General features: G+C 50.7%; 1 protein-coding gene across 1 annotated transcript in view; it reads left to right on the forward strand.

Moving 5' to 3' along the window:
* FBXO42 (F-box protein 42) overlaps positions 1-3,077 on the forward strand; it is a 101,835-nt gene extending 98,758 nt beyond the window's left edge. The window contains exons 9-10 of the mRNA XM_080803079.1: positions 859-975; positions 1,806-3,077. Coding sequence (XP_080659205.1) covers positions 859-975; positions 1,806-2,921 — 1,233 coding nt within the window. The 3' untranslated portion in view covers positions 2,922-3,077. The remainder of the gene's footprint in view (positions 1-858; positions 976-1,805) is intronic.
* The last annotated feature ends 11,989 nt before the right edge of the window (positions 3,078-15,066 follow it).

The raw sequence follows: 15,066 nt of genomic DNA on the forward strand, positions 1-15,066 counted from the left end.
TTTTCTGGCCAAACTCTGCTTTCTTTTTCCTTTCCTTTCCTTCTCTTCTCTTCTCTTCTCTTCTCTTCTCTTCTCTTCTCTCTTCTTCCTTTCCTTTCCTTTCCTCTTTCTTTCTTTGGTGGGGTGAGAGGTGCTTTAAATCAAGGACATTCGTCTCTTAAATATTCATACCTCTATCTATATTCTTCCTACTCCCACTTCCTCTTTAGGCTGTATGGTTTGCTGCTATCATTTTTTCAAGGAGGGGTGGGACAGAACAACAGTCTGATAACTGCCAGAATTTACATGGAATTTATTGAAGAATGCAGACTGAGAAAGTTGTGAATATGTATTATCTACCCTCTCCCCCACCAACACACACACACACAGGCAAAATTGAGAACGACTTAAAATTGATTCATGGGTTACAAGCACAATTCCATGTTCCGGGCCAGCTGTAGTTTGTGAATAAAGGAGGGCATGAGTGAATGAGTGGCCACAAATGTGGCTGTATTCTTTTTTTTTTTTTTTTTTTTTTTTTTAGTTATTTGTTTGTTTTTAAAAGATTTTATTTATTTGACAGAGAGAGACACAGTGAGAGAAGGAATACAAGCAGGGGGAGTGGGAGAGGGAGAAGCAGGCTTCCCACTGAGCAGGGAGCCCCATGTGGAGCTAAATCCCAGGACCCCGGGATCATGACCTGAGCCAAAGGCAGATGCTTAACCAACTGAGCCACCCAAGTGCCCCACAAATATTGCTATTCTTCTGAAAAGCCCACACACCCTCTAGACCAGACGGCACAGCTTTGGGATTCCTGTGATGTGTATGTGTTGTGTAGTGTACCTCACCTGAGTCCTCTTGTTGGTCCTTCTCTTCTAGCTCTTCAAGGATGCTTGGTTATTGCACATGCACTCGGGCCCCTGGGCCTGGCAGCCACTCAAGGTAGAAAATGAAGACCATGGGGCCCCAGAACTGTGGTGCCACCCAGCTTGTCGGGTAAGCAGGGCACTGATAGGCCAGTGAGAGAAGGGCCCTAATTGTAAAGCCTAATTGGCTTGTCAGATTTCCAAGCAAATTTGTATGGAAATAAAAAAACACCTTGATGTCATAAAAGAAGTGGACGTTAACCATTGTTCTTTGGGCATTGCTCATATGTGGACTTCTAGATGGGAAACCTGTGTGGGCCCCAGTGATCCTTTCTTTCCTTTTTCTAAGTATATTTATTTGAGAGAGCATGCGCGAGCATGAGCTGGGTGTTGGGGGTCAGGGTAGGCAGGGCAGAGGGAGAGGGAGAAGCAGGCTTCCCACTGAGTAGAGAGCCTGCTTCAGGGCTCAATTCCAGGACCGTGGGATCATGACCTGAGCCGAAGGCAGACGCTTAACTGACTTAGCCACCTGGGTGCCCCAAGTTTATTTATTTATTTATGTACTCTACACTGAGCATGGGACTCGAACTCCTGACACCAAGATCAAGAGTTGAACACTCCACTAACGGAGTCAGCAAGGTGCCCCCACCACTGATCCTTTAAGTGCCAGCTTTAAGCATCTCTTTGTCTGTGAACCTTTCCTCAGGGTCCCCAAAAACTGATTCTTCCTTCACCCTATCTCTGTCCTGCACACACACCTCTCATGATGGCACTTGTCATGCTTCAGCCGTGGATTGTTCCCATGTCTGTCTCCCCTTCTGGCCTAGAAGGCAGGCTGCGTTATTTTCATCTCTGTATCTCTGGTACCTGTATAATGCCTGGCCTGCCCAGATGCTCATAATAAAATGTTTGAGGCTTAAATGAATGATCAGAACTGAACACAGGTCTTTTGTCTTCCAGGTGGGGCAGTGCGTGGTGGTCTTCAGCCAGGCTCCTAGTGGGAGAGCCCCACTGAGCCCCAGTTTGAACTCCCGCCCATCGCCTATCAGTGCCACTCCTCCAGCCCTGGTTCCTGAAACCCGAGAGTACCGCTCACAGTCTCCAGTAAGGAGTATGGATGAAGCCCCTTGTGTTAACGGCCGCTGGGGAACACTGAGGCCCAGAGCTCAAAGGCAGACCCCCTCAAGTTCCCGGGAAGGGAGCCTTTCCCCAGCCAGAGGGGATGGCTCTCCCATCCTCAATGGTGGGAATTTGTCTCCAGGAACAGCAGCTATAGGTGGCTCTTCCTTGGATAGCCCTGTGCAGGCCCTGTCTCCTAGCACTCCGTCTACCACTGAAGGATATGACCTCAAAATGGGACTTTCTTTGGCCCCCCGACGAGGGTCACTACCGGATCAAAAAGATCTGAGGTTAGGATCAATAGATCTGAATTGGGATCTGAAACCTGCTTCGAGTAGCAATCATATGGATGGGGTGGACAACAGGACAGTTGGGGGAAGCATGAGACACCCTCCTGAACAGACGAATGGTGTGCACACCCCACCACACGTGGCCAGTGCTCTTGCAGGAGCTGTCTCCCCAGGTGCCCTGCGTCGGAGCCTAGAAGCCATCAAAGCAATGTCATCCAAAGGCCCCTCAGCCTCCGCAGTGCTAAGTCCTCCTCTGGGGTCTTCTCCAGGCTCTCCTGGGAACCAGAACCTGAGCAGCGGAGAAACAGTTCCTGTTCCCCGCCCAGGGCCTGCCCAAGGAGATGGACATTCCTTACCCCCCATTGCCCGCCGCCTGGGCCACCACCCTCCACAATCCCTAAATGTTGGCAAACCTTTGTACCAGAGTATGAACTGCAAACCCATGCAGATGTACGTGTTAGACATTAAAGACACCAAGGAGAAGGGGCGGGTCAAATGGAAAGTATTTAATAGCAGTTCTGTGGTCGGACCCCCTGAAACCAGCCTGCATACAGTGGTCCAAGGCAGGGGTGAACTCATCATATTTGGAGGACTCATGGACAAGAAACAGAATGTGAAGTACTATCCAAAAACAAACGCCTTGTACTTTGTGCGAGCAAAGAGATAATGTGTTCTAAACCCCCTTCCCTTTCTGTGGCTTTTAATTTTCCAGCGTGCAAGCATTTGGACTGCGAATTGGGAAAACAAAGGACAGAATTACTCCCATAAACCAAAACCCCAATTCCCAACCTCACTCACTCCAGGCTGGGATCAAAACTCCATTAAGAAAAGAATTATATATAAATATATAAATATATATTATATAGCCAACTCTGTTTACAAAGAGGGAGAGATCTCCGTCCTGGTTCAGATAAATTTGTTGCTGTGTTTTAGCAGAGGCTGTGCTGCCTTTTTCTACTTTGCTGGTAACTAGACCAAGAATTTAGGGAACAGACTAATGTCAGAACTTAACTAGAACAACTGAAGAGCCCCCGTAAATTTTTATGTGGCCTTCTTGGAGTTAGAGAAAGAAAGAGCATGTGATAAGTTGCACATGTGGAGCCTCCCCATCCACGAGCTCCAGGAGCTGGCAGGGTGAAAGGAGCCTGTAGAGAACTCTTCCTCCCTTCCTTTTAAAACCACACAGAACCTGTGCAAACGTCTCTTTGCGGTCATGCCCTCTGCCTGGCCCTGTTATATCCTTGTGACCGAGGAAAGTTACCCAGCCAGGAATTCCGTTGCACGTGTGTGTCCCAGGATCACCATGGGGCAGTGTTAATGCAGAGACGCCTGTCCGCCTAGTGTCCACTGGTCTTGAGCACGCTCCCTCTGTGTCTCAGAAAACATTGGTGTCTGCCTTTGGAATTTTCTGACAATCGCATTTGATTGCAAGTTGCCAAAAACCACATTTGTTCCCTTTAGACTTGATCCTCAGAAGCTGCCTTTCCCTTTTTTTTTTTTTTTTTTTTTTTTTTTTTTTTTTTGGCATGTGTGGATTTTTTTTTTTTTTTTTTTTTTTTTTAAAAGCAGGCCCTGAAAGCGTTCCCACTTTCTGTTTCTTTTACAAAGCTAAGGTGCCCAGGGAAATCTCCTAGAGATATTTCTGGAACCTGTTCTCTGGTATCATGGAGGGGCCTGGTAGGGAATTCCAAGATGCCAGTAGCATGAGAAATCTTTGAAGCGTCAAGAATACTGTTTTTTCCCTTTGGGCTTCTTTTTACTTCCAAAGCGCGTTAGACACACCCATCCATATTTATACAATGTGGAAATTGATCCTGGAAGAGAATCCCAGTAGTAGTTCCTTCTAGAAGTAATTTCGCCTCTTGCTGTGACATGCATTTTTCTGCGTGGCTATTGACTAGCGGTTGGGTTGAGTGTCGGGTGCTTAGCCTCTTTGAGGCAAGGCACACCTTGGGAGCAGCCCCTCCTTTGTCTCCTTCACATGTGACCCAAATAAGAGTTGGGTTTTTATGTCACACGGTTCCTGAGATAATGTGCAACCAACTAGAGCATTCCTTTGGTTGATACAGGAAGTTACAAATTACCAGTCTCTAAACCATGGCCGGGGCCTAGGAGATGTTAGAGTAAGTCAAATGGCACCACTTTAATTTTTGGTGATTTCTCATCAGTGGAAAGATTTTTACTTTGCCTTTAGGATTTGAATTTCAGAACACTGCATTTCCCATCTTTCACACTCCCCTTTTTTCCTGTTAGCATTTCCCAAGCACAAGCTTGCTACAGCTGGCCCTGGGTCCTGGCTTTAGGCCAGCCCTTAGCAATCTGTCTGATAAGTGTGTTTTCTCCTATGACATCATGTTGAATTCTTTCCCGTAGCCATTAGCTTTTACAATGTGGTCTTGGTGGGAAAGCCCCCCTGGTGCCAAGCCCAGGAGAAGGCCAGCTCACAGGGAGAGGTCTGTGTTCCAGAGACTGTTCCCTTAGATGACGAAACTGCCATGTGCCTATTTACTATGGTATCCACCCACTCCTAGCTCAGCACTTCACTTGCTGGACACCTTGCTCCTGGGCTATTGCCGGTCCTCCTTCAGCAAAGACTGTTAGATCACGTGGGGTCCTTATTTGCAAAAGAAAGCCTAGCCTGTAAGATTAGGTATTACTTTATTGCTATTGCCGAACCGTGTTTATGACATTGCATCTGTGCATGGACAGCGTCCCCAAACTCAGTTCCTGTTTAAATATAAAGTATTTGGAAGCCTGAGAGTTCAGAATCTCAGCTTTGTGACCATTCCCTTAGTCCTGTGGCCTCCCTCAGCCAGCTGTTGGCTCGTGGATTCCCTCTGTCTTCCCCAAACAGGCAGGCAGCGGAGGTGACGACTCCCTTGGAAGGTCGCTGGCTCCTTGGAGCTCCGTGGCACCCAGTGTTACCCAGACTGCTCAGAAGCGCGCCGTGTGTTGTCAGCTCCTTAGGAACATCTGCTTCATCTGCACCTGGTGGTGGTGGCCTTAGTGGCTCTTGGGCACTGTGGCCAGATAACTTAGGAGAGCATCTCCACACAGTCAGGGTGGTCATGTCCTCAGGCCCTTGTGAAGCCGCGCGTGCAGGGGAACTTTGGGTGTCCCCCCTGCGGAGAGCATTCCCCAACACCCTGGGTGCTTCCATGAGGGCACGGTTAACCACGACTCTGGTTTGGACAGGATGCCAATTTTGTCTTAACGATTCACTGAGAAAAACGAGACAAAGTTTCTTTGGCCTTCACGAGCACCTAAATTAGCAAATATTTGTCAGTATTGAAGTATTTAAAATACGTGTTGTTTCTTACTTGAAGCTTTAACCCCTTCCATTCCTGCAAGTGTGCCTTTGAGAGCCCCACGTCACATGGACTTCCTGGCCCCCTCGTGGACCTCCTGTGAGAGTCTTGGTGTCTTCCTTTCCTCTTGGACAGGGCTTCCGTTTTCTCACCTTGCAGGCTGGGCAGTAGAGAGGCTTCTGTATTTCCATTCACATTTCATGGGTGGTAGGCTGCACAACCACCCCTTTACACACACACCCCGCACACACTTCTGTATTTTAGGAGCACAAACTAGGTGTCGAAACAAGCTTATATTTAGTTGTAAGGTAATACTGGCCTCCTCTCCTCCCAGCCCTCTGCAGATTGATCTAATTTTAATGTTTGAGTTTTATATCAAGAGCTAAAACCACGAACCATCCCAGAAACTGTGTTGGAACTCTCTCAGATAAAGAAAAGAAGAGGACAACAAAAGAAAAGCAACTTGAGAAGTCTTGACGTTGGAGAACAGAAAGCCACCAGCTGATGGAGAACAGAGGGATACTTCCTTTCCTCTAACTTTGTCTCTCTGGGTTTCCCTCTGCTTTGCTTCTTTGCTTCCCCTTAAAAGTGGTGTTCCTGTGGGTTTGTCTGTCCTTGTCCTTGTCCTGGTGGTGATCCTGGCATGGTGATGTGCTCTGCTTTGCGTTGTCTCTGCTCTCTTACCAGCGCACAAGTCAGTGGGGAGGATCTGAACACACCCAGGGGCAAGGAAGCCGAACTTTGAGGCCTGCGTCCCGTGCAGCCTCCCCACGAACTGCAGAAGGCATGTTCTGCATGGTCACCAGTAAGTGGCTCCCTCTCACTGTGTTCATTGTCCTGCGAGAGCAGCCCTTAGGCCTTGGCTCCGCCCTTGCTCTCTCGCTCCTCACTCTGCTCCCTTCCCACCAACCAGGGTTCATGTCAGCGCACACCGTCGTGCCCTGGCGAAGCTGGTGCTGTGAGTGATGCTTCCCATACAACTCAGGGGTCCCAGATGGCTTACCCTGAGATGGTCATATTAGGCACATAACAGTGTAGGAATGAAAAGTGGACTTCATTGGTATTTAAATCTGTCAATTTCATTTTTTGTTAAGGTTTTCCCTGATGAATTTTTAGCAATTTAACAAATAAAACAAAATGGACAGAATTGTCTTAACTGTTTTATTAGTAGAAAAGAAGAAAGAAACAGAACTGTCATGGAGAGCAGTTGAGATTGGAGATTGAACTTGGAAGCAAGGTAGTTGGAAAACCTGCCCTTAACTGCTCTAGGAAGGTTGTGTTCCGGGGTAGAGGTGGGGAGCTGCCCTTCCCTGGGGACAGCTCCCATTGAATAACGAGGCAACTCTCAGGCATGCTCGAAGGACTTGGCATTTCAGAGCCTCAGGCACCACCCTGTGGTGGAGACTCAAGAGAGGGGATGAGCTTGGAGCAGGGCCCCAGGGACCAGGACAGCAACAACCACATCATCGCTGGCCTCTTAAGCAAAGAGGAGGACACAGGGCCCCTGGATCTTGAAATAGCATGGCAAATGGTGGTTAGAAACACAAGCCTGAAGCCCCAGAGGCCTGTGTTCTAATCCTGCCTTCCCCTGCTTTCTGCTTAACCTTGGATGCGAGTTTCCTCATCTGTAAATACAGTTGTTTCTGTCTTAAAGGATCATGAGGATTAGCTGAGGTTGTGTATGAAAGCACCAGGCACAGCGTCTGGCGCATGGTGAGTGCTGAGTAGATGGTGGCTACTATTTATAATGAACCTTGGAAGAAAATAGAGGCTCGGGAAGGAAAGGGCTGGGCTCGCGGAGTAAATTGCTACAAGCCTGCCCCTGCTGAGGATTATGCGTGTCTCTGGTTGTCTGGGTCATCTTTTAGATGTCAGCGTGAGAACCTCTGAGGCTTTTGCCTCTCGAGAGCAGTAATAGCAGCTGCTGCCATAAATCAGGTCAGAATTGTCTCATTGTTTAATCTCCCTTTTGGACTTGAATTCCTGGGTTTGCTAGTTGAATTCTGCCGCTGGCACATAAGGTATCCTTCTGCCTGGATTCAAGGGCACACTTAGTTGGCTCCCATTCTGGAAGTGTCAGTTGGGGACTGATGACATGAGTCTGCCCAGCTGCGTGGGGGCCTGGGAGGAGACAGGCACCATGAGGGTAGGGGGCTGAAACCACTTGCTGACTACATGCCAGTTTCTTATACCCATGGGTCTTTGTGCCGAGCACCATTATGTTCTTTTCGTTCGGTGAATACTGTGTACTGACCCCGTCCCAGGCTCAGGTGCCGTGAGCCCGCAGCTCTCATGCTAGCTGCACATTTGTGTCTCCCAAGATGTGGCATGAAACTTCCCTTTCTAACAGCATGTAGTCCGATGCTATCTATTCCACGTCCTGTACTTTGAGACACAGTAAACTAGAGCATGGCTGGAGGAAGGGTCCTGGGTCTGAAGGGTCCAGTGCCGTGTGCTGGCCGCTGCTAAACTGGCAAGAGGCAGAACGACTGTTGTGTATTCTTTCTCAGTCGCCCTTGTGGAAGGGCTGGGCTCATTGTGGGTCCGTTGGGCGGAACGAGGTCCAGTGGGTAGAAGCCCTAAAGAGATTTCTGCATCGTTGGGAAGAACTCCATTATGGTCAGAGCTGTATGTATCAGAACCAGTTTGGCACTGCTGGGGGAATTCAGGCATTGCCTGGGCAGTCTGGAATGTTGTAGAGGAGGCGGCATTTAGCGGGTAGGGTGCCGGGGCGATTGTGGTCCTGCGGAAGGAGGCAAACATCAGTGCCTGGGGAGGACCCCACACGCTCAGCTTTCAGGATAGGTTGGCCTGTAAGCCCCCCAGACAGCATCCTAATGTAGTCTGTCCCACCACGGGCCATACTCCTGCTCCAGAGATGATGACCTGAACATGAAGACAGCAACGTGATCGGCCCCAGGTCAGAGGGTGTGTGGGAACAGAGAAGAGGGGATATGCCAATGTCAGGGAGAACCCAGCTCAGAAGATCCATGATTCCCCCAAGGCCTGGCAGGAGGCGGCAGCCACTGCCTTCCCTTGCAGGTCTAGCACAAGACTCCTGGGCCACTCCCCTCGGTATGGATGGGCCAGAGGCCTGTGCACGTTTAGGTCTAAATGACAGCACCTACAGGGGAAGGGCAGCTCCACACTGCTCTTTCTCCTTCCCAGGACTTGGTTTTACTTCTCTAACTGGCTCTGTGAGTAAGCAGTGTGGAATCACTGACTCAGACGAGGAGCCCGAAGCCTTGCCCATATCCCTACCCTCAGCGAGTCGTGCAGCCTATGGCTTTGCCTCCCATCACCCTCATCTGGGGAACCCTGAAAGGCCAGCCTTTGAGCACCCTCATATCCAGCAGGACAGGAGGCATCACCTCCAAATCTTGCAGACTGGTCTGCTTGTAGTGCTGCCACAGGGGACTGGTGTCCACCCTTGCTTCTTTGTACCTTACCACCTCCGCAGAGACGGAGGAGCATACCTAGCTCGGGTCCGCCTTCTGCCCCCTCCCCACTATGATCTACCACTGCCAACAGTAGTCCAGAGCTCTTGTAGATACTCTGAGAGGTCATGCTTCCACCATTACAGGAAGTGCTCAGAGATTGGGAACTTGCATGGGAGGGAATGACAGAGCTGATGTGTGCATCAGGTCAACAATGGGACCAAGAGACCCCTCCATGCCCTTTCAACTCAGAAGGGGCTTCCAAGAGAGGCTGCAGGACAGGGACGTGGGCTGACTTTCAACCCGAAAAGACCTTGGTTCAAAAGCTGGTACTGTCACTTTGGGCTGAGACAAGTCATCCCACAACTAAAGGGCACGTAGGAGTCTCTTGATCCCATCTGAGCCTCAGTTTTATCACCAACCTGGGTCGATGCTGCTAGCCTCACAGGTTAGCAATTCAGCAGTAATTGTTCATCTGTGGAGTGGGTGCGCTTCCCCAGGAGACCACTTGGGGGCACCCTGTGAAAGGCTTTGCATCCTAGGCACTCTTATCAGAGGCCGACTTCGGAGGGAAACGGAATGGGCTGGAGGAGAAAAATGCCCATTCTCCCTTCTCTCTGTTGGTAAAGCCTGGGTAGGACCCCATCCATCCCTGGCCTCTGCCACATTTCTGAGCACCACCCCCAGGCTGGCTCCCTGCCCTCTCTGCCCCAGCCCCCAGCTGTGGGAAAACCAGTGTTTTCCCCACCAGGCTGGGCTCTGGGCCCAGGCCCTGTCAGCACGCACAAAGCTGAGCTGATGTTAGAAGAAAACGCCTAAGAGGGCTGGCAGAGTGTGCCATTTCCCCACCAGGGAACCTGTCTGCCCACCCACTGTAGGAAAGAGAAGGAAGGCTGGGGGCCAGGCCTTACCAGGCAGAAACCTGGAAGGAAGAAGGAAGCTCCTGCCCACCCATCAGCAAGGGCAAGAGAGCCCAGCACTGCCCTGGGGATCAGTCATTCCCCGCACACCTTCTCCTGAGCGTGGACTGGCCCTCGAGGCGCTGGGACACAGATGGCTGAAAAGAGGCCTGCCCCTGGAGTTGCTCACAGCCTCCTCACCGACCAGGGAGGTGTTTCACTGAGCTGAACAAGGGTGACAAATCCTGAGCTTCAGAAGACAGTCCCAGGTAACAGACTAAAAAGACACCAAGAAGGTAGAGAACTGTCTGTAAGCAACAGCCAGTCGGGCAGGGGAGCTGTCCGGAAGCCAGAGAGAGCTAAGAGATGGGTTTCTCCATACCCCAGCCTCACCCCGCTAAACTGAGGCAGGGAGCAGATGAGAATAAAGTCTGTCTGGGGGATCCCAGGCCTGGCCTGGGGCAGTCAGTAATGCAGGATGTTGGCAGTCCTCCAGGCCTCACGCTGGGAAAGACCCATTCACTGTGGTCCAGGTAAAGTGTAGAGGAGCTGTGGGAGATCTGGCATATCAGAAGGGCTGAGGGCAATGCAGAGTGACCCATATGGATTTGATGACCAGGGGTTATTGCCTCAGATGTAGCAGGGAAAGAAGCTTATGACCAGCCACAGTGGGAGGAGAGGCCAGCACAGATGGGGCCACGGCAGAATTATGAAAGAGAGTTCTCCCTGGAGCAGGAAACCCACAGGGTCCAGAACAGAGGACGTCCAAGGAGAGGGTGCTCCCCTCCCCACACACTTCCCTGGCATTTGGGTAACCCCTCCTACACATTGAACATGAACCCCAGGGCCAGGGGAGGGGGAGACAAAAAGAAACAACCTTGAGGAGATTGAGATGAAACTGTAGAGAATGAGAAGTCAACTGAATTTAAGTTCACCGGGAAATTATTGGGTTAAAATGGCTGCAGACAGATTAAATCAAGTCAGGAAACAAAGCTCTTTTTCAGTGAAGGTAAGAGCTTGTACTTGCTCCAGTTAGAAGGAAAGAAATCAGATGAAGGGCTAGGGAATCCCAAGAACCGAGGGTGAGAGGCACTGTGGCCAGTGCCAGAGGGAGAAAGGAGAAGGGTGTTCCAGTAGAGAGAATAGCCTTTGCAGAGGCACAGAAATCTGAGTGGGACCGGCCCTTCTGGGACCTTGAGGAAGGTCAGTGTGACCCGAGTGCACAGGGCAGAACTGGAGAATGCGCTGGAGAGGGGGATGAGAGGCAGGCAGGTGTGGGGTCTGGACCCAGGTGGGGGCGACCACAAGAGGATGTTAAATGTATAGGGAGAAAACTCAGCCCCTGGCGGCTGACTACATCAAGAGAGCAGGAGGCCGGCACCCACTCCTGCTTTAAGCAAGCATGTGTTGCTGTGCGCCAGACCCTTCCTGTGGAGCTGACATTTCAGTGGGGGGTGAGGGAGAAGGAACGAATGGGGAAAGAGCTGAGCGGGACCATTCCAGATGAGGGCCGTGAGGGTTATAAAGTTGGGATGTGACAAAATGTGATGGGCTCAGGCTCACCAGAGAAGGCCTTTCCGAGGAGATGACATTTTAGCTGAGACCCAAATGTAAGAGCAGCAGGGTAGAGAGAACAGCAGCAGCAAAGGCCCTGAGGCAGGCATGAAATTGACAAGCTCAAGGAGCAGAGGAAAGGCCAGCATGTCTGGAGTATGTGAGTGAAGGCAGAGGGTGCAGGTGGCCCTTTAGGCCATGGGGAGGGAGGGGTGGCCATTAGAGGGTTGTAAGCAGGGAAGTGATATATGAGGCTGTCCAGGTCAAGGACACCAGCCTTGCTGCCAAGCAGGCCTTGCACATTCCAGGCTCAGAAGAACTCTGGGGATGATTGGGCAGCTCAGCCCCAAATTTTATATTTAAACAGGATCTGGACATTTCCAGTGTGCCCTTCCTCTCTACCCTGCTGTCCTGTTTCTAAGTGCAGTTGCCTGGTTATTTGATCGCAGTCCCCACCAGAGTATGGGATCCACAAGGGCAGGGTCCATACCTACTTCCCAGTGGTTTTCCCAGCAGTCTTCCCAGTGTCTGGCCTGCCACAGGGTGTGTTTGTCCACACTTGACAAGTACCCGTCTGCATCCCCTCAGGCCTGGGATGTTTGCTCAGCTTCCTAACTGGTCCTCCTTCCAGGTGCACCCTCTTCAGGCCATTTCCCAAGCTGCAGCCACAGCCAGTCAGCCAACACATTTCTGTCGAGCTTTTACTGGGTCAGACATACTCTAGCTGGTAGAGATTATTATGGGCCGAATTGTGTCCTTCTGCCCCTCCCCGCCCCGCCAAATTCTTATGCGGAAGTCTTAACCCCTAGTACCTCGGATTGTAATCATATTTAGAGATAGGGTCTTTACTGAGGTGATTAAGTTAAAACCAGGGCATCAGGGTGGGCTCTGATCCAGTATGGTTCAATGTCCTTTTAAGAAGAGCAAATTTGGACTCAGACTTACACGGAAGGAAGGCAGTGTGAGGACCTGCAGAGAGTATGGTCACCCACAAGCCAAAGAGAGAGGCCTGGAGGAGGTCCTTCCCCCCACCCCTACCAACTCCTTGTCTATCATTGCCAACCTCCAGAAATGAGAAAACACATTTGTGTTGTGTAAGCCACAGTCTGTGGGACTTCGTTACTGCAGGTGGGGGTGATATAGGGATAGAACAGAACAAAAAGGCCCTTATGCTCATGAAGCTTATGTTCTGGTGAGAGAGACCGACAATAAATTTAAAATTTCAGAATCAAGGGGTGCCTGGCTGGCTCAGCTGGTAGATCATGCGATTCTTACTCTGAGGGTCGTGAGGTCGAACCTCATGTTGGGTGGAGAGATTACTTTAAAAAAATCTTTAAAAAAAAAAAAAGTGAAATTTCAGAATCATGAACAGGATGATGTGAAGGAGTCAGCTGAGGGAGTAAGGGCATGTCCTTGAGTGGGGGAGGAGGCAGGGCCCCGCACAGGTGGAGCAGCCCACCCGCAGGAGGTTAGAGGGGGAGATGTAGAGAGCGCTGTGCCGGGCACTGTGTGGGAACAGAAGGCCGGGCTCGCTGGAGTGCAGTAGGCAAGGGGAAGAGGGTGACCGTTGAAAGCACGAGGGGCCAGTCACAGAAGGCCTTGAAGTCATGAGGTTTGGATTTATTCTGAGTGCAGTGAAAACTACTGGAAAACTGTAAGCATGGGTGTGACATTGCCGGATTTACACTGCTTAAAGACTACTCTCGTGACTCTGTGGTATTCTAGAAGGCAAGCTGGGACACCCTGCAGGACACAGCTGCAGTGTCCAGGCAGAGGAGAGAGAGAAACATAATCCCACTGTCCCTTCACCACTTATCCTCCCTGAGCGTCCCATCCCCCCCTGCCCCGGAAGTCCTGTGTGTTTGCCCCCCTGGGCCATCTATTTCAGGTGACTGTCCCTCCCTGCTTTGATAAGTCCTCTCCAGGCCTTATGGGGCCTTGTCCAGAAGGTGCTCGATCAACTTGGGGGATGGAGAGAGACCAAACCATGAAGAAATGAGTGGATTAATCAGGAAATTTTACACCAGAAGGGCCTTTAGATAGATGGCCAACCTGCTTCACCTTAGGCCTTAAGAGGAAAAGCATCTTGCTCGGGGGACCCTCAACTTAATGGTCAGAGTGGCCACAGGAAAGCGGAACTCACCAGACCAGAATGGTCCTCAAGCATCCTCTTGAAATGAAATTCTGACCACCTCACTCCCAGCTCTAAACCTCCACTGGCTTCCTGCTGCCAGCACCAGTGTTTACGTGAGATCTGTGGCCCTGCTGTGGACTGAATTGTGTGTCTCCCCTCTCACCCCCCACCCCAATCCATGTGGTAAAGCCCTAAGCCCCAATGTGACTTCCTGGGAGATAGGCCTTAAAGGAGGTAATAAAGGTTAAAGAGGTAATCAGGGCGGGGCCCTGATCCAGGAATACTGGTGTCTTTATAAGATGAAGACACCCCAAGAGCATGTGTACACAGAGAAGGTGGCTGCCTGCAAGCCAGGAAGAAAGCCCTCATCAGAGACCACCCCTGCTGGCACCTTGGGTTTGGACTTCCAGCTGCCAGGACTGTGAGAAAATAGATTTCTGTTGTTGAAGCCACCCAGTCTGTGGTGTGCTGTTACGGCAGCCCCCGCAGACTGATTCAGAACCCTCCTTGTGAACTGCCCAGGGCTCTTGTTAAATGTGCAAGCTCCGAGACCTGTCCGGCCCCCAAAGCAGAATCTCTGGAGGATGGACCCCGAGAATCCATGTTTGGAACAGGCTCCTGTTGCTCACTGAAGTGTCCTTTCCGGGGCTCCTGAGGGCAGCGAAGGCTCATTCCCCTAAGAACCTTTGGCCGCTAGCTCCTCTGATCACCAGCCTCCCTCTCCGTCCAAGAGGACTTCCGCTTCGGCCTCCAGGTGAACCGGCAAGCTCATTCTGCCAAGTTGCTTCGTTTCCTTACACTGTCCCTGAGCCCTCCAAGAGTCAAGACAGAGCAGGGCTAAATGTGAAGTCTGGAAACTCAGATAAGTGAGATCTGAGCCCTGCCACGGAGGGAGAACACTCCACACACTGTGACCAGTCCTGACTCTGGGCAGATGCGGTAAGACCTGCAGGAAAGGGAGCCGAGCAACCTGGGAATGTGGGCAAGAGTTTGGAGCTGCAGAATCCCATAAGAACTGGTGTTCAGTTGCTGTGTTTCTGCCTGGCTGTTGTGGAAGCAAGCTGAGAGCAAGCGCCCTGTCTCACACGGCCACATCCCCTCTACTCTCTTGGACATAAGGAGCCACAGTGATTTGTGGGTTCATGGCCCTCTGGCCGCTTTCAGCATTACCAAGAAGAGCCCTCTAGTGCTGGAGGCAGAGGGTAAAAAATGCAAGACCCGGTCTGGCAGGACAGATGTTCAGAGTCTAGTTTTCTAGACTTAGAAGACTTACTTGGGTTCCAAGTCTAGTTTCCCCACTGACCATCTGTGTGATGTGACCCCAGATAACCACATTGTCTCTGAGAGCTTCCTTGTCTGTAAAAGATAAGGATAATATTTCCTCCACAGGCTTGTTTATGAAATTAAATGTGGTCGCCCCTATAAAGCGCCCACCGTCTGGCACTTAGTTAGCCTTCAATAAAAGTTAACTTATAGATTA

This window comes from Martes martes (genome assembly GCF_963455335.1).
Source record: "Martes martes genome assembly, chromosome: 4".
In the NCBI taxonomy this organism is placed as follows: domain Eukaryota; kingdom Metazoa; phylum Chordata; class Mammalia; order Carnivora; family Mustelidae; genus Martes; species Martes martes.